General features: G+C 41.7%; 2 protein-coding genes across 2 annotated transcripts; both read left to right on the top strand.

Annotated features, from left to right (window-relative positions):
* Positions 1-4,691: 4,691 nt before the first annotated feature.
* Positions 4,692-5,952, top strand: LOC311146279 (phosducin-like; the record flags this gene model as incomplete). The annotated part of the gene is made up of 3 exons (XM_084182773.1): positions 4,692-4,734; positions 4,979-5,112; positions 5,431-5,952. 3 exons carry the CDS (start codon positions 4,692-4,694, stop codon positions 5,950-5,952), a joined length of 699 nt encoding a protein of 232 aa, XP_084038899.1.
* An 11,541-nt stretch (positions 5,953-17,493) lies between these two features.
* Positions 17,494-18,015, top strand: LOC311147201 (phosducin-like; the record flags this gene model as incomplete). Its single annotated transcript, XM_084183839.1, has 1 exon — positions 17,494-18,015. The coding sequence occupies one exon, from the start codon at positions 17,494-17,496 to the stop codon at positions 18,013-18,015; it is 522 nt and encodes a 173-aa protein (XP_084039965.1).
* Positions 18,016-26,066: the final 8,051 nt, after the last annotated feature.

Here is a 26,066-nt window from a genome sequence, read left to right as displayed (position 1 = left end):
TCTTGCCAATGAAAAAATTATTAAAGTAGTTGGCAATATCAGTTGGTTTTGTGATGAATGAGCCATCTGATTCAATGAATGATGGAGCTGAGTTTGCCTTTTTTCCAAAAATTTCATTTAAGGTGCTCCAAAGCTTTTTACTATCATTCTTTATGTCATGTATCCTTGTTTCATAGTTCGTAAAGATAACAATCATTTCATACCTTGATTACATTGAGACACGATCACATCTCTTTTTTTATTCGTGGGAATACTTGGGAACAGATTTCCTAAATTATATTAATTTTTAGCCGAATTCCTGGTGATTTTAGTCATTTTATACCTAAAAATGAAAAGAGAATCACTCGCCTGTTGCCGACCCATGCTGTACAGGAAAGGAATTTTGTTCAGCTTTTTACCGCAGGCTGATTTGGGTTCAGATTTCCTTTCCCCTATTATCAAGCATTAATGAGTGAAACTGGTCCCTGATCTGGGCAACAGCCAGCAAGCTCTACCTGCAATCATTATTTTTCATATTGTCTTGACGCTATCGCAATCTAGTGGTGAGGTTCGTGGGAAAGGGTGGGGAAGGGTTGGACTCTGCTCATGCAATAACTTCACTTTAGTGGAAATTCGTGGGGCACTGTGATGAACAGTGAAAAATTCCTGACCTGGGAGGGCTGTTTGGATATGGGTTTCTGGTCCCGGCTATGAGGTCATATCCTCCTCATCACATGAATAAAGCATTCCCATACTGTCTGTCAACTTCCCTTTTTAAGCCAGAAGTGGTTGACGAAGAAAGACATGGGGAGATTCCTTTAAAACATCACTGTGTTTCAATTCCTGCTACATCCATAGACTGTCTTATCTTACGCAACTAGTGCTGAGTGATTACTACTTTTTGAGGTCGGTTCGGTTTCGGTTCAGTTATTCAAAAATAATCACGGGTTTCGATTAAATGCACTATGCATTATGTGGGTTGAATGCTGTAACAACACATAATAAAACAATTAATAAAAGTCCCATGATGATAGTGACTGCCCATTACTGCTTATCACTTATTAACCATCATTTATTCACATTACTTTACTTTAATACAATATTTCAGTTGTTGTGTATATTACATGTGTTTTATTTGATGACTATTATTTCATTCCAAGTATCATCTCATCTCATCTCTATAGAGCTGCTACCTATGCTGTCTGACAAATATCACTATTTTGTAGTTCTTCGAATTAAATAAGGCATAATTTTATGACTGCTGAATACCAACTATTAATCACGTAGATAATGTATTTTCAGGTAGAGATATATCGCGAAGCAACAGCTGCTCTCTATTTCACCTCACGATCGCGCATTCTTCTCTCTTCCATAGCAGGCGTAAAAGAAACACAGACCGGACAAGTAGATGTGCAATGGATTATGGTCGTTGTATTGAAATATATTAGTTTTGTGTTTGTATGAAAGGCATGCATTGAAACGGCAACTTGTAATCTACATGCCATGCCTGTGGTATGAGACATTTCACAAAATTCCTACTTGCTTATATAAAAGGTTTGCAACGGAGGCCAGAGAATTTCCCATTTTCCTTTCTAGATATATTCTAGACTGATGGACAAGCTTCCCCCTAGCTAAACGCAACAGAGTTTTACCTCCACCTAGTGCTGACTATTGCACTGCTCATCTGAAATTATTGGTTGCAAATTTTAGTTTAATTTATTTAAAGCTAGAATCCGCAGTTGCTACATCCATATTTGGACTTAATGATATATACGCATTGATTATTGAAGAATAACTTAGAAATGCCCTATGAACTTAGTTTAACTGTCGTACTCCATCAGGGCGGCAGGTAGCTTAGTGGGTAAGAGCGTTGTGCCAGTAACCGAAAGGTCGCTGGTTCTAATCCCCGAGCCGACTAGGTGAAAAATCTGTCGATGTGCCCTTAAGCAAGGCACTTAACCCTAATTGCTCTGGATAAGAACGTCTGCTAAATGACTAAAATGTAAATAAACCTGCTTTCCTCCATTGTTTGCAAATCATATTTTTTTACATTTTTAGTCATTTAGCAGACGCTCTTATCCAGAGCGACTTACAGTTAGTGAATACATATTTTTTTATACTGGCCCCCCGTGGGAATCGAACCCACAACCCTGGCGTTGCAAACGCCATGCTCTATCAACTGAGCTACATCCCTGCCGGCCATTCTCTCCCCTACCCTGGACGACGCTGGGCCAATTGTGCGCCGCCCATGAATCTCCCGGTCGCGGCCGGCTGCGACAGAGCCTCAAAACATGGTTAAAACTACTGTATTTTGGATTTTGATAGGGTATGACAGTTGAACTAACCTAATAAGTCATTTATAAGTTATATTCTTCAAGAATCAATTGATATATAGGCGGGGTGACTGCTTTGTTATTGTTTCAACTGCGGATTCTAATCTGAATGTGCATTGTAATCCCAGAGATATAAATCATGGTCATTACACCTATCAGAACCCAGTGACACACAATACACTGTAAGACCCTATAAGCCTTTAAAACCTATGACTAAAAGCATGCAGCCAATCTGAGGAATCTCCATGAGGTAGTCATGTTCTTGCATGGTGTACAACAGGCCTACATTATGTAATGTTCGCAGATTGAAGCTTTTGAATGGATGTGGTCCATACTGATATACATTTGAATGACAATGGCGGTGTTGCAAATCACATACATTGAGAAAGTGCACATCACATAGGCTGCGTTTACACAGGGAGCCCAATTCTGATATTTTGCCCAATTAATATCTGATTGGTCAGAAGACCAATTACTGGCAAAAATATCAGAATTGGGCTGCCTGTGTAAACGCAGACAATATTGACAAAAAATCTCATCTACACCCCCTCAACATCTGTTAATATAGCTCATCTGTTGCTCTCTCCATGTTTCTCTCTTACACACACACACAGATAATCTTATCTGAGCAGGTCTAATTCCTGAGCCTATTATACACGTCACCATATTACTTGTTAGGAGAGATGTCACTATGATGATATCTCTAATTAATCCCGCACAGCCTTCCCCAGCTGTCCTCAGAAGAAACCCATAGCAGTGACAACCAGCCTGGTCAGGACTCTAAGGAGACTCAGGAAGGAAGTGCAGCTAACCACACAGGTGAGCATGACGGCCTGCTATCATACTGATTAATATTGATTCTACTTGACATAGAGCAGTGAAAGATGTGGTCTAATTCTCCACTGGGATTGAAGAAGAGAAATAAGTAATGAAAGATGTGATCAAATCTAAAGTGATTGTCCATAATGTTAGAAATTACATGTGGAAGATGTTTGGCATTCTCTATGCTGTTTCTGCAGAGTGAGTGAGATTTTAACATTTTAAAGCTAGAATCATTAGTCGCTACATCCATGTTTGGACTTATAAATTAATTATATATTGTATACCCATTGAGTCTTGAAGAATATAACTTATAAATAAATGCCTTATGAGCTTAGTTCAACTGTCGTACCCCATCACAACCCAACATACAAGCCAGTTTTACTCCATTGTTTGTAAACAATGTGATCGTAAACAAACCCTATATAGCCTCAAGACATGGTTCAAAATAAAATGTTGATATCATGGATGGTCAGTCCTTGCACCCATAGCTCTTTCTATTAAATTGAGAGTGGTTCAATTTGTCCAGCAACATCCCTCAAATTTTTACCAAAACAGTGGTGGGTTGCATCTTTGTTATTGTTTGAGTTGCAGATTTCCCCTTTATAGGCTTATATGGTCTTACAGTGTATTGTGCATCACTGGGTTCTGATAGGTATACTAAGGACCATGTTTCATATCTCTGGGATTAGAATGCACATTTTTGGGGGACAAATGAGGGACAGTGCCTAGAACACTGGAACGTCACCTTGGACACAATGTACACATTTAGTAAGAATGTAGTAAGTGGTGTTATCATCAAAGATAAGGTTTTATTTTCAGCTCTGTAGAAAATATAAGTTCATACTGTATTATGGTGGCCCTACGGGGCAAAGTAGTTTTTCAAATTTAGATCAAATGAGAAAGGTTTCAGGTTAAAACAGAGATGTTGTATTGTAGTTGCTGTAACATTGGAGAGAGAGAAGGAGAGATTTTGGGGGGAGGGTGTGTATATCACAAGGATTGGCATGGTCCGGATGAGGAAGGCTTAGGTTTGACGCATTGTTTTGAGCAGGCCTAGGAACGCTGTCATTACTCATGACACAGACTCAGCAGCAGCATGTCTAAACAAGCTGCTGTTGTATGGCCTCTTTAGATGCTCCACCTGAAGAGTTGCATTGGCTCCCCGATCTAATGCCTAAGCTGTGGCTTAGTGGTTTAGGGGTTCTGTACAGGTCATACATACAATACGTGCCACATTGTTATCTTTATATCCCAGCTGCGTCTTACACACGTAGACCCACGCAGACCCATGAATTAACTCGGTTTTAGAAAACCCAGAGTATTAGAAATAATCTTAATCTGATAATACTGCATCAGCCTGGCTCCCTCTGAATGTCTCTGACAGTCTCAACATGCTGCATACAGCACACAAGCCAGGCACACCTATGAACCAATGCGATGCTACAATGCTGCCAAGGCGACAGCTTTGTAACAAGCCAGTCTCTTTGAGAAAATGGTGATAAGAAAACAGTTTTCATTGATAAACTTTATTTTGTCTCTTCAATCAGAAAGTTCAGTATGTCAAGCCCAGATGAAGATGAGGTGCCAGCAATCCAAACAGGTGACAGACAAATCATGAACCAACATCAACCCTTCTAGTGACCTGACTCTCCATAGGTCTACACCGTTTACAATCCAAACCCCACATGAAATGAGAGTGAATTCTGTATAAACCCTCTTTCTGATGCAGACTTTTTTTCTCTGTAAAACTCAGCTCTTGTTTTCACCTATTGATGGACCCCTCTCAACCCATAGAATGACATATAGAACCCTACGTCTCAACTACTCTGTGGTTTATCTACAAGGCCCCAAGGGTGTGATCAATGACTGGAGAAAGTTCAAGTGTGAGGACCAGGACACCCCTCCCAGCAAGAAGGAGCTTCTCAGACAGATGTCCAACCCCCAGAGCGATGACATTTGCGACAGACTCAACCGCAAGGTCAGTCAGTGTTCAACCACAGGCACAAGGTCAGTCAGTGATCAACCACAAGCACAAGGTCAGTCAGTGTTCAACCACAAGCACAAGGTCAGTCAGTGTTCAACCACACGGTCAGACAGTAAGTGACTCGACCACAGAGGGAGACACAAGTGTTACAAGCTCCTGTGAGAATCAAAACGTGTTTACTTGACCTATTTTAATCCATTGAAATAAAATGACTCTCCATTCAAGTCAATTGTATTTCTATGTTTCAGACCCCTATACCTACTAGACATGAGCCTTGACTCAGCTCCCATCACCCCATTTGTCTCCATACAGATGAGTGTCCAGGAGTATGAAATGATCGCAGAGGAGGACGAGAAGTGCCTGCGCAAGTACCGCAAGCAGTGCATGAAGGAGATGCACGAGCGCCTCAGCTTTGGGCCTAAGTTCGACAGTGTGGTGGAGTTGGACAGCGCTGAGGCCTTCCTGGAGGTCATTGAGAAGGAGCACCGGCTCACCCTGGTGATCGTCCACATCTACGAGGATGGGGTCAAAGGTTGCGAGGCGCTCAACTCCTGCTTGGACTGCCTGGCCACCGAGTACCCCAGCATCAAGTTCTGCCGCATCCAGGCGGCTGCAACGGGCGCCGGCGAGCGCTTCTCAGACGACGTGCTGCCCACCATTCTGGTGTACAAGGCAGGCGAGCTGCTAGGGAACTTCCTGTCCATGACACAGCACCTCAGCGAGGAGTTCTTCGCCACCGATATCGAGGGGTTCCTCAGCGAGTACGGCCTGCTGCCCGAGAAGGAGTTTGCGGCCTGTCCTGATGAGGAGGAGGCAGGTGTGGAGGTGGAGTAAGGGGCTTAGTAGGGGGTCAGTGACAGTCAGTGCACATTTCTGGAACTATTAGCCTACTAGGCTACTGTAAATGCTATCTTTTTACCAGTATCCACTATCCAGTCAAGGACGTTTCAGTTTATCACAGGCAGTGTCCATTAACATCGGCAAAGCTACAGATTTCAGACATCAGCTCAATATGTGTGTAACACTATAAAATGCTTTCCTTCTCTTTTTTGTGTTGTCCATTGTATTGGTGTGTGATTGATAAGTGGATGATATTGCAATCTTTGTAAAAGGTTGTATTGGCGTCACAGTATATGATCCTGCAGTTGGAGCAATGAACCCCCTTTTTAGGACTTGGGCTTGTTTATCATTATTGACCCAATGTCATTGCATTTTGTGCTATATTTTCATAATGTTTGAAATCAAAAGGGTTAAAGTGTTAACCCCCAGTCAGTCATTAAAAGCAGTATTTCCCCATGAAGGTGTTGGTCGGTTTCTCTGTCTAATTGTTATAACACTATTAACAAGCCTATAAGGAAATGAATTGTTTTTTTTGGATAAATGCCGAAAATAAGGTCTGTGGTAAACACAGGCTTAGGAGATCTTATACGGTTTGTTCTATGAGATAATCTTCATCAGCTAATGTACCTGAAGCATTTATATCATCAAAACAAGCACATAAAGCACATAAAAGGCTTCATAATTCTTAAAGGTCTTGTTAACTGACTGATATTATCTCACAGAACAAACCCTTTTAAATACTGTATTCTAAGCCTGTGTTAACCTCCAACCTTATTTTCGACATTTATCCCAAAACCCTATTCTTTCCCCATTCATTTCCCCCATAGGAATGGCTGAACGAACCAGAGGTAACTCATTTCTGGTTTTTAGGACTACAAGCTGGCGAGCTCTATACCAAGCATAACCATACAAGACCATACTGTAGGCCTAGGTCATTGCAAAACTCCTGTTTTGAATACCAATGCTCTGAGCACTTCTTATGCATTTCTGTTGTTCGTTGTGTGAGGAGTGGTCCAATACACATGGTTGGCATGAGGCGTGGGTGGCATGAGGTAACATGTCAGGGCAGAGTGGAAAGTTTGTTGTTGGCACACATAAGAATATCTTATGATGGATGAATGAACTGAAAATAACAATTAACAGGTCAATTTTCCCCATTATAATTAATAATATGGAGGGAATTTTAAATATATGCCTCATCATGTTAATTGGACATACACTTACTGTAAGACATTACACCATATGCTATACACGTTTCTCTGGGTATTTTTTATATTTATTTCTCTCTCTCTTATTCTGCTTTACAATTCATATGAAAATAATTATGCTGAATTATCAATAGCAAACATACAGCTAGCAAATGCTTGTATAATAATCATGTAAACTCAATTTCATGAAGATCTAATTAATCAAGCGATTTAGTCACTCCACATAGCACCAGCTGTTGTTGTTGTGTGTGTGTGTGTGTGTGTGTGTCCTGTGTGTGTCCACCATTTGTCACTCAGGTAGAGCAGCGAGGTGCCTGTGGCAACACCTACACAACACAATGGTATCCGGCTGAGTCAAGAGACAGCTCTGCTACATACCTGAGGATGCTGGTTAATAGGTTGGGTTAGGTGTTAGGAATGTCACAAGAGGTGATTAGTGGTTCACATAAACACAATACGATTACCCTAATCTTTTAGTTATTGATACTTCCTGTACATGCCTTTAAATACACATGCTTCAGTCTTTCTCAATAGCTATTGATATATTGTTAACTCATAAATCATGATAGCCAGGGATTTTTCCTGGTCATTCTACCTCCTGAATTCTGAGGAAATGGTTGTTTGAAGAGAGTATTTAAAAGGAAATACCAGCGTAGTACACTATATATACAAAAGTATGTTGACACCCCTTCAAATTAATGGATTCGGCTATTTTAGCCACACCCATTGCTGACAGCTGTATAAAATAGAGCACACAGCCACGCAATCTCCATAGACAATCATTAGCAGTAGAATGGCCTTTCTGAAGAGCTCAATGACTTTCAATATGGCACTGTCATAGGATGCCACCTTTCCAACAAGTCACTTCCTCAACTTTCTGCCATGCTAGAGCTGCCCTGGTCAGGAGGAGCAACAACAGCTCAGCCGCGAAGTGGTAGGCCACACAAGTTCAAAGAACGGGACCGGCGATTGCTGAAGCGCGTAGCGCGTAAAAATGGTCTGTCCTCGGTTGCAACACTCACTACCGAGTTCCAAACTGCCTCTGGAAGCAACGTCAGCACAAGAACTGTTCGTCAGGAGCGTCACGCTTCACCATCTGGCAGTCCGACGGACAAATCTAGGTTTGGCGGATGCCAGGAGGACGCTACCTGCCCCAATGCATAGTGCCAACTGTAAAGTTTGGTGGAGGAGGAATATTGGTCTGGAGCTGCTTTTCATGGTTCGGGCTAGGTCCCTTAGTTCCAGTGAAGGGAAATCTTAATATTACAGCATAGACGATTCTGTGCTTCCAACTTTGTGGCAACAGTTTGGGGAAGGCCCTTTCCTGTTTCAGCGTGACAATGCCCCCGTACAGAAACGGTTTGTCGAGATCGGTGTGGAAGAACTTGAATGGCCTGCACAGAGCCCTGACCTCAACCCCATCGATACATCTGGGATGAATTGGAATGCCGACTGCGAGCAAGGCCTAATTTCCCAACATCAGTGCCCAACCTCACTAATGCTCTTGTGGCTGAATGGAAGCAAGTCTCCGCATCAATGTTCCAACATCTAGTGGAAAGCCTTCCCAGAAGAGTGGAGGCTGTTATTGCAGCAAAGGGGGGACTTTGGAATGAGGTGTACGACGAGCAGGTGTCCACATACTTCTGGTCATGTAGTGTACATTTTGTGGCTTTTGGGGGCTTCAGTGGGATCTTCAGAGGATGTCTTAGGAGGTGCCTCAACAGTAGATTTAGCCTTCAGGTTCTTCTGAACAACCATGTACTCTAGGTCAATCGTAGGAGCTTCAAAATCAGATACATTTTCAACAAACAATGTCACCCTTACAATCAATAGAAGACGAGTAGATGTATGGAAAGTATAGAAAATGTATATTCAAAACTCTACAATGATTTAGGAAGCTAAAACAACTCATATGATATCACTTCTTAACCAACATACCAAGAAAACAATTAGTTTAAAGAATTTCAATTATGAGTAATGACCATTATAAAATGTCTTTCCTCACATGCCTGACTAAATAGAAAGACAGTTGACAAATATGTTTCCATGTTGTCATGCAGGCGAGGAAAGATACATACTTTCAGTGTGATTGTTTGATCTTTCATAAACTATTCACAGGCATGTAGCCTCAGGTTACTGATTGTGACAGTTTCCCTCTGGAAATCCTGTTTCATTCCTCATAGGGAGTAACACACTTCCACAATCGGCTTTATTGACTCAAACCCGGTCATTGGAAGATTACAGTTGATACTGTAGTAGTCTACATTGTCAATACCAAAACAGGGAATACCCACTTCCTGGATCGTGTTTACTATGGTACATTTGTGTTTTGCTATGGAAAAGGAAAATTAGCATTTCTTATTGGTCAAGTTCAGATTGTACCTCCCTGTTTCACTCAGTTTCGAAAAATCATTTTATCAATCAGCTAGCGTAATATTAGTCATTCTTTGAGTTACTTCTAATCCAAATTAAATTAACAGTCATGGCGTACGGCTACGTTGACCCCTGACCCCTGGTTGTCATGGTAACCCACCTAGAAGTGCCTCCTGGGATGTGTCTATGCTGTCCTCGGGCGTGACCAGCATCTCTTTGTGATGGTCGCTCACGTCGGACACGCACTCGTCACAGAACATGTAGTCACACACAAAAACCCATGCCAGGCTAGAAGGCAAAAACTCTGCGAGGGAGCACCAGCTGTAAACCAACTGACCCTGCCGAAGAGAGGAGAGCAGAAAATCATTATGTAAACTCTGCTACTGATTAAAATAGCTGCAGATTTGATAGGAATAAGTATGAGTCATTGTTCAGTATTTGATTTGTTATTGTTTGGGGGAATATATATCAATACTGTAATGCAGGAGATCAGGTAAATAATTGGACAGTGAGTATAGCGACAACCAGTGAATGGTCAACATTGCCACCTTGTGATTGATCTGCATAGCCTGCTAAGTACAGTGACAGTACTGCAGTTCAGTTCTGTAAAGGAATATGAACCATATTTATCTAAAGTCCAATGCTAAAGTACAGAACTAATAATGTACCTTTGTCCTCTTTCTCTATTAAAATATCTTGCAGGAACATCTCCACTCTGCTGGACACTGTGTTGATATCAGTGGTATAAAGTACTTAAGTAAAAATACTTTAAAGTACTACTTAAGTTGTTTATGGGGTATCTGTACTTTACTTTACTATTTATATTTTTGACAACTTAATAATAATGTACTTTTTACTCCATACATTTTCCCTGACACCCAAAAGTACTCGTTACATTTTGAATGCTTAGCAGAACAGGAAAATGGTCCAATTCACACACATCCCTGGTCATCTCTACTGCCTCTTATCTGGGGAACTCACTAAACACAAATGCAATGTTTGTAATTGATGTCTGACTGTAGGAGTGTGCCCCTGGCTAAATAAAAGAAAAAAGACAATTGTATCGTCTGGTTTGCTTAATATAAGGAATTTGAAATGATTTATACTTTTACTTTTGCTACTTAAGTATATTTTAGCAATTACATTTACTTTTGATACTTAAGTATATTTAAAACCAAATACTTTTAGACTTTACTCAAGTCGTATTTTACTTGGTGACATTCACTTTTACTTGAGTCATTTTCTATTAAGGTATATTTACTTTTACTCAAGTATGACAATTGGGTACTTTTTCCACCACTGCTTGATATCTCTCTTGATGACCTATTGCAAAGGCGGCAGGTAGCCTAGCGGTTAGAGCGTTGGGCCAGTAACTGAAAGGTCGCTAGTTAAAATCACCAAACCAACAAGGTGAAGAATCTGCCGATGTGCCCTTGAGCAAGGCACTAACCCCTAATTGCTCCAGGCTCGCCGTTGATAAATTATTATTATTATTTTTATTTTATTTAACCTTTAATTAACCTGGTAAGCCAGTTGAGAACAAGTTCTCATTTACAACTGCGACCTGGCCAAGATAAAGCAAAGCAGTGCGATAAAAACAACAACACAGAGTTACATATGGGGTAAAACAAAACAAAGTCAAAAATACAACAGAAAAATATATATACAGTGTGTGCAAATGTAGCAAGTTATGGAGGTAAGGCAATAAATAGGCTATAGTGCAAAATAATTACAATTATTATTAACACTGGAATGATAGATGTGCAAGAGATGATGTGCAAATAGAGATACTGGGGTACAAATGAGCAAAATAAATAACAATATAGGGATGAGGTAGTTGGGCGGGCTAATTTCAGATGGGCTGTGTACAGGTGCAGTGATCGGTAAGGTGCTCTGACAACTGATGCTTAAAGTTAGTGAGGGAGATAAGTGTCTCCAGCTTCAGAGATTTTTGCAATTTGTTCCAGTCATTGGCAGCAGAGAACTGGAAGGAATGGCGGCCAAAGGAGGTGTTGGCTTTGGGGATGACCAGTGAGATATACCTGCTGGAGCGCATACTACGGGTGGGTGTTGCTATGGTGACCAATGAGCTAAGATAAGGCGGGGATTTGCCTAGCAGTGATTTATAGATGGCCTGGAGCCAGTGGGTTTGGCGACGAATATGTAGTGAGGACCAGCCAACAAGAGCGTACAGGTCACAGTGGTGGGTAGTATATGGGGCTTTGGAGACAAAACGGATGGCACTGTGATAGACTACATCCAATTTGCTGAGTAGAGTGTTGGAGGCTATTTTGTAAATGACATCGCCGAAGTCAAGGATCGGTAGGATAGTCCGTTTTACGAGGGCATGTTTGGCAGCATGAGTGAAGGAGGCTTTGTTGCGAAATAGGAAACCGATTCTAGATTTAACTTTGGATTGGAGATTCTTAATGTGAGTCTGGAAGGAGAGTTTACAGTCTAACCAGACACCTAGGTATTTGTAGTTGTCCACATACTCTAGGTCAGACCCGTCGAGAATAGTGATTCTAGTCGGGTGGGCGGGTGCAAGCAGCGTTCGGTTGAAGAGCATGCATTTAGTTTTACTTGTGTTTAAGAGCAGTTGGAGGCTACTGAAGGAGTGTTGTATGGCATTGAAGCTCGTTTGGAGGTTTGTTAACACAGTGTCCAATGAAGGGCCAGATGTATACAAAATGGTGTCGTCTGCGTAGAGGTGGATCTGAGAGTCACCAGCAGCAAGAGCGACATCATTGATATACACAGAGAAAAGAGTCGGCCCAAGAATTGAACCCTGTGGCACCCCCATAGAGACTGCCATAGGTCCAGACAACAGGCCCTCCGATTTGACACATTGAACTCTATCTGAGAAGTAGTTGGTGAACCAGGCGAGGCAGTCATTTGAGAAACCAAGGCTATTTAGTCTGCCAATAAGAATGCGGTGGTTGACAGAGTCGAAAGCCTTGGCCAGGTCAATGAAAACGGCTGCACAGTACTGTCTATTATCGATCGCGGTTATAATATCGTTTAGGACCTTGAGCGTGGCTGAAGTGCACCCATGACCAGCTCGGAAACCGGATTGCATAGCGGAGAAGGTACGGTGGGATTCGAAATGGTCGGTGATCTGTTTGTTAACTTGGCTTTCAAAAACTTTTGAAAGGCAGGGCAGGATGGATATGGGTCTGTAACAGTTTGGATCTAGAGTGTCACCCCCTTTGAAGAGGGGGATGACCACGGCAGCTTTCCAATCTCTGGGGATCTCAGACGTTACGAAAGAGAAGTTGAACAGGCTAGTAATAGGGGTTGCGACAATTTCGGCGGCTAGTTTTAGAAAGAAAGGGTCCAGATTGTCTAGCCCAGATGATTTGTAGGGGTCCAGATTTTGCAGCTCTTTCAGAACATCAGCTGTCTGGATTTGTGTGAAGGAGAAGCGGGGGGGCATGGGCAAGTTGCAGCGGAGGGTGCAGAGCTGGTGGCCGGGGTAGTGGTAGCCAGGTGGAAAGCATGGCCAGCCGTAGCAAAATGCTTGTTGAAATTCTCGATTATTGTAGATTTATCGGTGGTGATAGTGTTTCCTAGCCTCAGTGCAGTGGGCAGCTGGGAGGAAGTGCTCTTATTCTCCATGGACTTTACAACTTTACAGTATCCCAAAACTTTTTGGAGTTAGTGCTACAGGATGCAAATTTCTGTTTGAAAAAGTTAGCCTTTGCTTTCCTAACTGCTTGTGTATATTGGTTCCTAACTTCCCTGAAAAGTTGCATATCGCGGGGGCTATTTGTTGCTAATGCAGTACGCCACAGGATGTTTTTGTGCTGGTCAAGGGCAGTCAAGTCTGAGGAGAAACAGGGGCTATATCTGTTCTTAGTTCTGTATTTTTTGAATGGGGCATGTTTATTTAAGATTGAGAGGAAATTACTTTTAAAGAACAACCAGGCATCTTCTACTGACGGAATGAGATCTATATCCATCCAGGATACCTGGGCCAGGTCAATTAGGAAGGCCTGCTTGCTGAAGTGTTTTTGGGAGCGTTTGACAGTAATGAGGGGTGGTCGTTTGACCGCAGACCCGTTACGGACGCAGGCAATAAGGCAGTGATCGCTGAGATCCTGGTTGAAGACAGCGGAGGTGTATTTAGAGGGTAAGTTAGTCAAAATGATATCTATGAGGGTACCCATGTTTACGGATTTAGGGTTGTACCTGGTAGGTTCGTTGATAATTTGTGTGAGATTGAGGGCATCTAGTTTAGATTGTAGGATGGCCGGGGTGTTAAGCATATCCCAGTTTAATTGCTGACCCTGGCTGACCCTGGCCTGTTTTTCTGCAAAGGGACCAGGACGACTGATCCATGTAAAGGAAAGAATGAATGGGGCCATGTATCGTGAGATTTTGAGTGAAAACCTCCTTCCATCAGCAAGGGCATTGAAGATGAAACGTGGCTGGGTCTTTCAGCATGACAATGATCCCAAACACACCACCCGGGCAACGAAGGAGTGGCTTCGTAAGAAGCATTTCAAGGTCCTGGAGTGGCCTAGCCAGTCTCCAGATCTCAACCCCATAGAAAATCTTTGGAGGGAGTTGAAAGTCTGTGTTGCCCAGCGACAGCCCCAAAACATCACTGCTCTAGAGGAGATCTGCATGGAGGAATGGGCCAAAATACCAGCAACAGTGTGTGAAAACCTTGTGAAGACTTACAGAAAACGTTTGACCTGTGTCATTGCCAACAAAGGGTATATAACAAAGTATTGAGAAACTTTTGTTATTGACCAAATACTTATTTTCCACCATAATTTGCAAATAAATTCATTAAAAATCCTACAATGTGATTTTCTGGATTTTTTTTCTCATTTTGTCTGTCATAGTTGACGTGTACCTATGATGAAAATTACAGGCCTCTCTCATCTTTTTAAGTGGGAGAACTTGCACAATTGGTGGCTGACTAAATACGTTTTTTTCCCCACTGTAAGCCCTGCAGTGTACCATTCCGTTCAGGGTGAGAGACCCACTGCACACCTTCACAGACGCTGTCGACCTCTGCTCTGACAGGGGGTCCACCTGAGGGAGAGATGAACAGATATTATATACACACCATATAATTAATAGAACGGGCTTGGAACCTCTAACCCTGGCAATATGACTTGTAAACATATGGTTACACTTGCAATGGCTGCCCAGTATTGTGATGTAATCATTTCCGTGGTAATTTGGAATGTTCTATCAACTGATGCTGGATTTCCATGGTAATGTAGAATGTTCATTCAAATGATGCTAACTGATGTGGCTCATGCAATGGAATACATTTTTTGTAATGTCAGTTGAGTTGACTCAACAGATCTCAGCACAGATTGAAGGGCACACTTCCTGGTTTTTACACACAATGGCTGCCAGTCCACCCACAATGCCACCATGTCTTTAATTGGCATTACCGTTCTATTCATTCTATTTCTATGATACACACACACACGAAATCAGGCACCAACTCACAAAAGCATAACACACACACAGTACACAAACATGCACGCACACATACAAATTAACTTCAGCAAGAAAAACTCTGAGCCCTTGCTATAGGCTACAAAAAAACTCCCTACTCATGACATTCTTAACAATAGGATGATGATCTGGGCTCGGAACGTCTGCTAAACAGCCTTTACGTTATTTTTCTGAACAGAAAAACATTGACTTGTAATAAGCAGTAATACGCTTCTATGAACTACAGTACCAGTCAAAAGTTTGGACACACCTGCTCATTCTAGGGTTTTTCTTTATTTTTACTATTTTCTACATTGTATAATAATAGTGAAGACATCAAAACTATTTAATAACACATATGGAATCATGTAGTAACCAAAAAAGTGTTAAACAAATCAAAATCAAAATATATTTTATATTTGAGATTCTTCAAATAGCCACCCTTTGCCTTGATGACAGCTTTGCAAACTCTTGGCATTTTCTCAACCAGTTTCATGAGGAATGCATTTCAATTAACAGGTGTGCCTTCTTAAAAGTTAATTTGTGGAATTTCTTTCCTTCTTAATGCATTTGAGCCAATCAGTTGTGTTGTGTCAAGGAATTTTATACAGAAGATAGCCCTATTTGGTAAAAGACCAAGTCCATATTATGGCAAGAACAGCTCAAATAAGCAAAGAGAAACGACAGTCCGTCATTACTTTCAGAGGTGAAGGTAAGTCAATACGGAAAATGTCAAGAACTTTGAAAGTTTCTTCAAGTGCAGTCGCAAAAACCATCAAGCGCTATGATGAAACTGGCTCTCATGAGGACCGCCACAGGAATGGAAGACCCAGAGTTACCTCTGCTGCAGAGGATGCGTTCATCAGAGTTACCAGCCTCAGAAATTGTAGCCCAAATAAATGCTTCACATGGTTCAAGTCACAGACACATCTCAACATCAACTGTTCAGAGGGAACTGTGTGAATCAGGCCTTCATGGTCGAAACCACTACTAAAGGACACCAATAAGAAGAAGATACCTGCTTGGGGCAAGAAACACAAGCAATGGTCATTGCTGTAGCTCAGTTGGTAGAGCATGGCGCTTGCAACGCCAGGGTTGTGGGTTTGTTTCCCACGGGGGGCCAGTATGAAAATGTATGCACTCACTAACTGTAAGTTGCTCTGGATAAGAGCATCTGCTAAATTACTAAAATGTAAATGTCATTAGACCGGTGGAAATGTGTCTTTTGGTCTGGAGTCCAAGTTGGAGATTTTTGGTCCCAACCACCATGTCTTTGTGAGATGCAGTTTAGGTGAATGGATGATCTCCGCATGTGTAGTTCCCACGTAAAGAATGTAGGAGGAGGTGTTATGGTGATTTGCTGGTGACACTCTCTGTGATTTATTTAGATTCAAGGCACACTTACCCAGCAAGGCTACCACAGCATTCTGCAGCAATACGCCATCCCATCTGGTTTGGGCTTAGTGGGACTATCATTTGTTTTTTAACAGCACATGACCCAACACACCTCCAGGCTGTGTAAGGGCTATTTTACCAAGAAGGAGAGTGATGAAGTGCTGCATCAGATGACCTGGCCTCCACAATCCCCCGATCTCAACCCAATTGAGATGGTTTGGGATGAGTCGGATGGCAGAGTGAAGGAAAAGCAGCCAACAAGTGCTTGGCATATGTGGAAACTCCTTCAAGACTGTTGGAAAAGCATTCCAGGTGAAGCTGGTTGAGAGAATGCCAAGAGTGTGCAAAGCTGTCATCAAGGCAAAGGGTGGCTATTTGAAGAATCTCAAATAAAAAATATATTTGGATTTGTTTAACACTTTTTTGGTTACTACATGATTCCATATGTGTTATTTCATAGTTTTGATGTCTTCACTATTATTCTACAATGTAGAAAATAGTAAAAGTAAAGAAAAACCCTTGAATGAGTAGGTGTGTCCAAACTTTAGACTGGTACTGTAAATACAGTGCTATGAAAAAGTATTTGCCCCCTTTCTAATTTTCTCTACTTTTGCATATTTGTGATACTGAATGTTATCAGATCTTCAACCAAAACCTAATATTAGATAAAGGGAACATAAGTGAACAAATAACACAACAATTACATATTTACTTCATTTATTTCATAAACAAAGTTATGCAACACCCAATTCCCCTGTGTGAAAAAGTAATTGCCCCCTTACACTCAATAACTGGTTGTGCCACCTTTTGCTGCAATGACTCCAACTAAATGCTTCCTGTAGTTGTTAATCAGTCTCTCACGTCGCTGTGGTTCAACCACACGGTCAGACAGTAAGTGACTCGACCACAGAGGGAGACACAAGTGTTACAAGCTCCTGTGAGAATCAAAACGTGTTTACTTGACCTATTTTAATCCATTGAAATAAAATGACTAGACCCTCCATTCAAGTCAATTGTATTTCTATGTTTCAGACCCCTATACCTACTAGACATGAGCCTTGACTCAGCTCCCATCACCCCATTTGTCTCCATACAGATGAGTGTCCAGGAGTATGAAATGATCGCAGAGGAGGACGAAAAGTGCCTGCGCAAGTACCGCAAGCAGTGCATGAAGGAGATGCACGAGCGCCTCAGCTTTGGGCCTAAATTGGACAGCGTGGTGGAGTTGGACAGCGCCAAGGCCTTCCTGGAGGTCATTGAGAAGGAGCACCGGCTCACCCTGGTGATCGTCCACATCTACGAGGACGGGGTCAAAGGTTGCGAGGCGCTCAACTCCTGCTTGGACTGCCTGGCCACCGAGTACCCCAGCATCAAGTTCTGCCGCATCCAGGCGGCTGCAACGGGCGCCGGCGAGCGCTTCTCAGACGACGTGCTGCCCACCATTCTGGTGTACAAGGCAGGCGAGCTGCTAGGGAACTTCCTGTCCATGACACAGCACCTCAGCGAGGAGTTCTTCGCCACCGATATTGAGGGGTTCCTCAGCGAGTACGGCCTCCTGCCCGAGAAGGAGTTTGCGGCCTGTCCTGATGAGGAGGAGGCAGGTGTGGAGGTGGAGTAAGGGGCTTAGTAGGGGGTCAGTGACAGTCAGTGCACATTTCTGGAACTATTAGCCTACTAGGCTACTGTAAATGCTATCTTTTTAACAGTATCCACTATCCAGTCAAGGACGTTTCAGTTTCACAGGCAGTGTCCATTAACATCGGCAAAGCTACAGATTTCAGACATCAGCTCAATATGTGTGTAACACTATAAAATGCTTTCCTTCTCTTTTTGTGTTGTCCATTGTATTGGTGTGTGATTGATAAGTGGATGATATTGCAATCTTTGTAAAAGGTTGTATTGGCGTCACAGTATATGATCCTGCAGTTGGAGCAATGAACCCCCTTTTTAGGGCTTGGGCTTGTTTATCATTATTGACCCAATGTCATTGCATTTTGTGCTATATTTTCATAATGTTTGAAATCAAAAGGGTTAAAGTGTTAACCCCCAGTCAGTCATTAAAAGCAGTATTTCCCCATGAAGGTGTTGGTCGGTTTCTCTGTCTAATTGTTATAACACTATTAACAAGCCTATAAGGAAATGAATGTTTTTTTTTTGATAAATGCCGAAAATAAGGTCTGTGGTAAACACAGGCTTAGGAGATCTTATACGGTTTGTTCTATGAGATAATCTTCATCAGCTAATGTACCTGAAGCATTTATATCATCAAAACAAGCACATAAAGCACATAAAAGGTCTTGTTAAATGACTGATATTATCTCACAGAACAAAACGTTTTAAATACTGTATTCTAAGCCTGTGTTAACCTCAAACCTTATTTTCGACATTTATCCCAAAACCCCATTCTTTCCTCATTCATTTCCCCCATAGGAATGGCTGAACGAACCAGAGGTAACTCATTTCTGGTTTTTAGGACTACAAGCTGGCGAGCTCTATACCAAGCATAACCATACAAGACCATACTGTAGGCCTAGGTCATTGCAAAACTCCTGTTTTGAATACCAATGCTCTGAGCACTTCTGATGCATTTCTGTTGTTCGTTGTGTGAGGAGTGGTCCAATACACATGGTTGGCATGAGGCGTGGGTGGCATGAGGTAACATGTCAGGGCAGAGTGGAAAGTTTGTTGTTGGCACACATAAGAATATCTTATGATGGATGAATGAACTGAAAATAACAATTAACAGGTCAATTTTCCCCATTATAATTAATAATATGGAGGGAATTTTAAATATATGCCTCATCATGTTAATTGGACATACACTTACTGTAAGACATTACACCATATGCTATACACGTTTCTCTGGGTATTTTTTATATTTATTTCTCTCTCTCTTATTCTGCTTTACAATTCATATGAAAATAATTATGCTGAATTATCAATAGCAAACATACAGCTAGCAAATGCTTGTATAATAATCATGTAAACTCAATTTCATGAAGATCTAATTAATCAAGCGATTTAGTCACTCCACATAGCACCAGCTGTTGTTGTTGTGTGTGTGTGTGTGTGTGTGTGTGTGTGTGTGTGTGTGTGTGTGTGTGTGTGTCCACCATTTGTCACTCAGGTAGAGCAGCGAGGTGCCTGTGGCAACACCTACACAACACAATGGTATCCGGCTGAGTCAAGAGACAGCTCTGCTACATACCTGAGGATGCTGGTTAATAGGTTGGGTTAGGTGTTAGGAATGTCACAAGAGGTGATTAGTGGTTCACATAAACACAATACGATTACCCTAATCTTTTAGTTATTGATACTTCCTGTACATGCCTTTAAATACACATGCTTCAGTCTTTCTCAATAGCTATTGATATATTGTTAACTCATAAATCATGATAGCCAGGGATTTTTCCTGGTCATTCTACCTCCTGAATTCTGAGGAAATGGTTGTTTGAAGAGAGTATTTAAAAGGAAATACCAGCGTAGTACACTATATATACAAAAGTATGTTGACACCCCTTCAAATTAATGGATTCGGCTATTTTAGCCACACCCGTTGCTGACAGCTGTATAAAATAGAGCACACAGCCACACAATCTCCATAGACAATCATTGGCAGTAGAATGGCCTTACTGAAGAGCTCAGTGACTTTCAACATGGCACTGTCATAGGATGCCACCTTTCCAACAAGTCACTTCCTCAACTTTCTGCCATGCTAGAGCTGCCCTGGTCAGGGGGAGCAACAACAGCTCAGCCGCGAAGTGGTAGGCCACACAAGTTCAAAGAACGGGACCGCCGAGTGCTGAAGCGCGTAGCGCGTAAAAATGGTCTGTCCTCGGTTGCAACACTCACTACCGAGTTCCAAACTGCCTCTGGAAGCAACGTCAGCACAAGAACTGTTCGTCGGGAGCGTCACGCTTCACCATCTGGCAGTCCGACGGACAAATCTAGGTTTGGCGGATGCCAGGAGAACGCTACCTGCCCCAATGCATAGTGCCAACTGTAAAGTTTGGTGGAGGAGGAATATTGGTCTGGAGCTGCTTTTCATGGTTCGGGCTAGGTCCCTTAGTTCCAGTGAAGGGAAATCTTAATATTACAGCATAGACGATTCTGTGCTTCCAACTTTGTGGCAACAGTTTGGGGAAGGCCCTTTCCTGTTTCAGCATGACAATGCCCCCGTACAGAAACGGTTTGTCGAGATCGGTGTGGAAGAACTTGAATGGCCTGCACAGAGCCCTGACCTCAACCCCATCGATACCTCTGGGATGAATTGTATGATATATATAAAATGTATGCACTCACTAACTGTAATTCGCTCTGGATAAGAGCGTCTGCTAAATGACTAAAATGTAAAAATGTAAATGTAAATTGGAATGCCGACTGCGAGCAAGGCCTAATTTCCCAACATCAGTGCCCAACCTCACTAATGCTCTTGTGGCTGAATGGAAGCAAGTCTCCGCATCAATGTTCCAACATCTAGTGGAAAGCCTTCCCAGAAGAGTGGAGGCTGTTATTGCAGCAAAGGGGGGACTTTGGAATGAGGTGTATGACGAGCAGGTGTCCACATACTTCTGGTCATGTAGTGTACATTTTGTGGCTTTTGGGGGCTTCAGTGGGATCTTCAGAGGATGTCTTAGGAGGTGCCTCAACAGTAGATTTAGCCTTCAGGTTCTTCTGAACAACCATGTACTCTAGGTCAATCGTAGGAGCTTCAAAATCAGATACATTTTCAACAAACAATGTCACCCTTACAATCAATAGAAGACGAGTAGATCTATGGAAAGTATAGAAAATGTATATTCAAAACTCTACAATGATTTAGGAAGCTAAAACAACTCATATGATATCACTTCTTAACCAACATACCAAGAAAACAATTAGTTTAAAGAATTTCAATTATGAGTAATGACCATCATAAAATGTCTTTCCTCACATGCCTGACTAAATAGAAAGACAGTTGACAAATATGTTTCCATGTTGTCATGCAGGCGAGGAAAGATACATACTTTCAGTGTGATTGTTTGATCTTTCATAAACTATTCACAGGCATGTAGCCTCAGGTTACTGATTGTGACAGTTTCCCTCTGGAAATCCTGTTTCATTCCTCATAGGGAGTAACACACTTCCACAATCGGCTTTATTGACTCAAACCCGGTCATTGGAAGATTACAGTTGATACTGTAGTAGTCTACATTGTCAATACCAAAACAGGGAATACCCACTTCCTGGATCGTGTTTACTATGGTACATTTGTGTTTTGCTATGGAAAAGGAAAATTAGCATTTCTTATTGGTCAAGTTCAGATAGTACCTCCCTGTTTCACTCAGTTTCGAAAAATCATTTTATCAATCAGCTAGCGTAATATTAGTCATTCTTTGAGTTACTTCTAATCCAAATTAAATTAACAGTCATGGCGTACGGCTACGTTGACCCCTGACCCCTGGTTGTCATGGTAACCCACCTAGAAGTGCCTCCTGGGATGTGTCTATGCTGTCCTCGGGCGTGACCAGCATCTCTTTGTGATGGTCGCTCACGTCGGACACGCACTCGTCACAGAACATGTAGTCACACACAAAAACCCATGCCAGGCTAGAAGGCAAAAACTCTGCGAGGGAGCACCAGCTGTAAACCAACTGACCCTGCCGAAGAGAGGAGAGCAGAAAATCATTATGTAAACTCTGCTACTGATTAAAATAGCTGCAGATTTGATAGGAATAAGTATGAGTCATTGTTCAGTATTTGATTTGTTATTGTTTGGGGGAATATATATCAATACTGTAATGCAGGAGAACAGGTAAATGATTGGACAGTGAGTATAGCGACAACCAGTGAATGGTCAACATTGCCACCTTGTGATTGATCTGCATAGCCTGCTAAGTACAGTGACAGTACTGCAGTTCAGTTCTGTAAAGGAATATGAACCATATTTATCTAAAGTCCAATGCTAAAGTACAGAACTAATAATGTACCTTTGTCCTCTTTCTCTATTAAAATATCTTGCAGGAACATCTCCACTCTGCTGGACACTGTGTTGATATCAGTGGTATAAAGTATTTAAGTAAAAATACTTTAAAGTACTACTTAAGTTGTTTATGGGGTATCTGTACTTTACTTTACTATTTATATTTTTGACAACTTAATAATAATGTACTTTTTACTCCATACATTTTCCCTGACACCCAAAAGTACTCGTTACATTTTGAATGCTTAGCAGAACAGGAAAATGGTCCAATTCACACACATCCCTGGTCATCTCTACTGCCTCTTATCTGGGGAACTCACTAAACACAAATGCAATGTTTGTAATTGATGTCTGACTGTAGGAGTGTGCCCCTGGCTAAATAAAAGAAAAAAGACAATTGTATCGTCTGGTTTGCTTAATATAAGGAATTTGAAATGATTTATACTTTTACTTTGGCTACTTAAGTATATTTTAGCAATTACATTTACTTTTGATACTTAAGTATATTTAAAACCAAATACTTTTAGACTTTTACTCAAGTCGTATTTTACTTGGTGACTTTCACTTTTACTTGAGTCATTTTCTATTAAGGTATATTTACTTTTACTCAAGTATGACAATTGGGTACTTTTTCCACCACTGCTTGATATCTCTCTTGATGACCTATTGCAAAGGCGGCAGGTAGCCTAGCGGTTAGAGCGTTGGGCCAGTAACTGAAAGGTCGCTAGTTAAAATCACCAAACCAACAAGGTGAAGAATCTGCCGATGTGCCCTTGAGCAAGGCACTAACCCCTAATTGCTCCAGGCTCGCCGTTGATCATTACTGACCCTGGCCATGACCCCACTCTCCGAGGGTGTCTCAGGGGGAGTTGGGATTTGCTAAAAACACATTTTGAAATAGCACAAATATAAGCACCCACCTAATTATTATTATTATCAGGCATGAGAAAAATATGAAAGATATATTTTTTTTAAACGGATTTCCAATTAACCTTTAGTTGCTAAGAGCTGGATGGTGTGCAAGTTCTGGTTTATAGCAAGTTGCCAATGTACTGTATGTATGTGACTACTGTGTGTGTGTTGTGCAGTACTGTACCTCTGTAGCGTGCTTGGCTCAGGGTTTGTTGCTGTAGAGGTACAGTGGGGGAAAAAAGTATTTAGTCAGCCACCAATTGTGCATGTTCTCCCACTTAAAAAGATGAGAGAGGCCTGTACTTTTCATCATAGGTACACGTCAACTATGACAGACAAATTGAGGGGAAAAAATCCAGAAAATCACATTGTAGGATTTTTAATGAAATTATTTGCAAATTATGGTGGAAAATAAGTATTTGGTCACCCACAAACAAGCAATATTTCTGGCTCTCACAGACCTGTAACTTCTTCTTTAAGAGGCTCCTCTGTCCTCCACTCGTTACCTGTATTAATGGCTCCTGTTTGAACTTGTTATCAGTATAAAAGACACCTGTCCACAACCTCAAACAGTCACACTACAAACTCCACTATGGCCAAGTCCAAAGAGCTGTGAAAGGACACCAGAAACAAAATTGTAGACCTGCACCAGGCTGGGAAGACTGAATCTGCAATAGGTAAGCAGCTTGGTTTGAAGAAATCAACTGTGGGAGCAATTATTAGGAAATGGAAGACATACAAGACCACTGATAATCTCCCTCGATCTGGGGCTCCACGCAAGATCTCACCCCGTGGGGTCAAAATGATCACAAGAACGGTGAGCAAAAATCCCAGAACCACACGGGGGGACCTAGTGAATGACCTGCAGAGACCTGGGACCAAAGTAACAAAGCCTACCATCAGTAACACACTACGCCGCCAGGGACTCAAATCCTGCAGTGAAAGACGTGTCCCCCTGTTTAAGCCAGTACATGTCCAGGCCCGTCTGAAGTTTGCTAGAGTGCATTTGGATGATCCAGAAGAGGATTGGGAGAATGTCCATATGGTCAGATGAAACCAAAATAGAACTTTTTGGTAAAAACTCAACTCGTCGTGTTTGGAGGACAAAGAATGCTGAGTTGCATCCAAAGAACACCATACCTACTGTGAAGCATGGGGGTGGAAACATCATGCTTTGGGACTGTTTTTCTGCAAAGGGACCAGGACGACTGATCCGTGTAAAGGAAAGAATGAATGGGGCCATGTATCGTGAGATTTTGAGTGAAAACCTCCCTCCATCAGCAAGGGCATTGAAGATGAAACGTGGCTGGGTCTTTCAGCATGACAATGATCCCAAACACACCACCCGGGCAACGAAGGAGTGGCTTCGTAAGAAGCATTTCAAGGTCCTGGAGTGGCCTAGCCAGTCTCCAGATCTCAACCCCATAGAAAATCTTTGGAGGGAGTTGAAAGTCTGTGTTGCCCAGCGACAGCCCCAAAACATCACTGCTCTAGAGGAGATCTGCATGGAGGAATGGGCCAAAATACCAGCAACAGTGTGTGAAAACCTTGTGAAGACTTACAGAAAACGTTTGACCTGTGTCATTGCCAACAAAGGGTATATAACAAAGTATTGAGAAACTTTTGTTATTGACCAAATACTTATTTTCCACCATAATTTGCAAATAAATTCATTAAAAATCCTACAATGTGATTTTCTGGATTTTTTTTCTCATTTTGTCTGTCATAGTTGACGTGTACCTATGATGAAAATTACAGGCCTCTCTCATCTTTTTAAGTGGGAGAACTTGCACAATTGGTGGCTGACTAAATACTTTTCCCCCCCACTGTAAGCCCTGCAGTGTACCATTCCGTTCAGGGTGAGAGACCCACTGCACACCTTCACAGACGCTGTCGACCTCTGCTCTGACAGGGAGTCCACCTGAGGGAGAGATGAACAGACATTATAAACACACCATATAATTAATAGAACGGGCTTGGAACCTCTAACCCTGGCAATATGACTTGTAAACATATTGTTACACTTGCAATGGCTGCCCAGTATTGTGATGTAATCATTTCCATGGTAATTTGGAATGTTCTATCAACTGATGCTGGATTTCCATGGTAATGTAGAATGTTCATTCAAATGATGCTAACTGATGTGGCTCATGCAATGGAATACATTTTTTGTAATGTCAGTTGAGTTGACTCAACAGATCACAGCACAGATTGAAGGGCACACTTCCTGGTTTTTACACACAATGGCTGCCAGTCCACCCACAATGCCACCATGTCTTTAATTGGCATGCCTGTTCTATTCATTCTATTTTTATGATACACACACACACTAAATCCGGCACCAACTCACAAAAGCATAACACACACACACGAACGCGCAGGCACACAAACATGCACGCACACATACAAATTAACTTCAGCAAGAAAAACTCTGAGCCCTTGCTATAGGCTACAAAAAAACTCCCTACTCATGACATTCTTAACAATAGGATGATGATCTGGGCTCGGAACGTCTGCTAAACAGCCTTTACGTTATTTTTCTGAACAGAAAAACATTGACTTGTAATAAGCAGTAATACGCTTCTATGAACTACAGTACCAGTCAAAAGTTTGGACACACCTACTCCTTCTAGGGTTTTTCTTTATTTTTACTATTTTCTACATTGTATAATAATAGGGAAGACATCAAAACTATTTAATAACACATATGGAATCATGTAGTAACCAAAAAAGTGTTAAACAAATCAAAATCAAAATATATTTTATATTTGAGATTCTTCAAATAGCCACCCTTT

The sequence above is a fragment of the Coregonus lavaretus genome, assembly GCF_964263955.1.
Source record: "Coregonus lavaretus genome assembly, chromosome: 19".
Taxonomy (NCBI): Eukaryota; Metazoa; Chordata; class Actinopteri; order Salmoniformes; family Salmonidae; genus Coregonus; species Coregonus lavaretus.
Note: the sequence above shows the minus strand (reverse complement) of the source record. Positions and strands in the feature narration are given on the sequence as shown.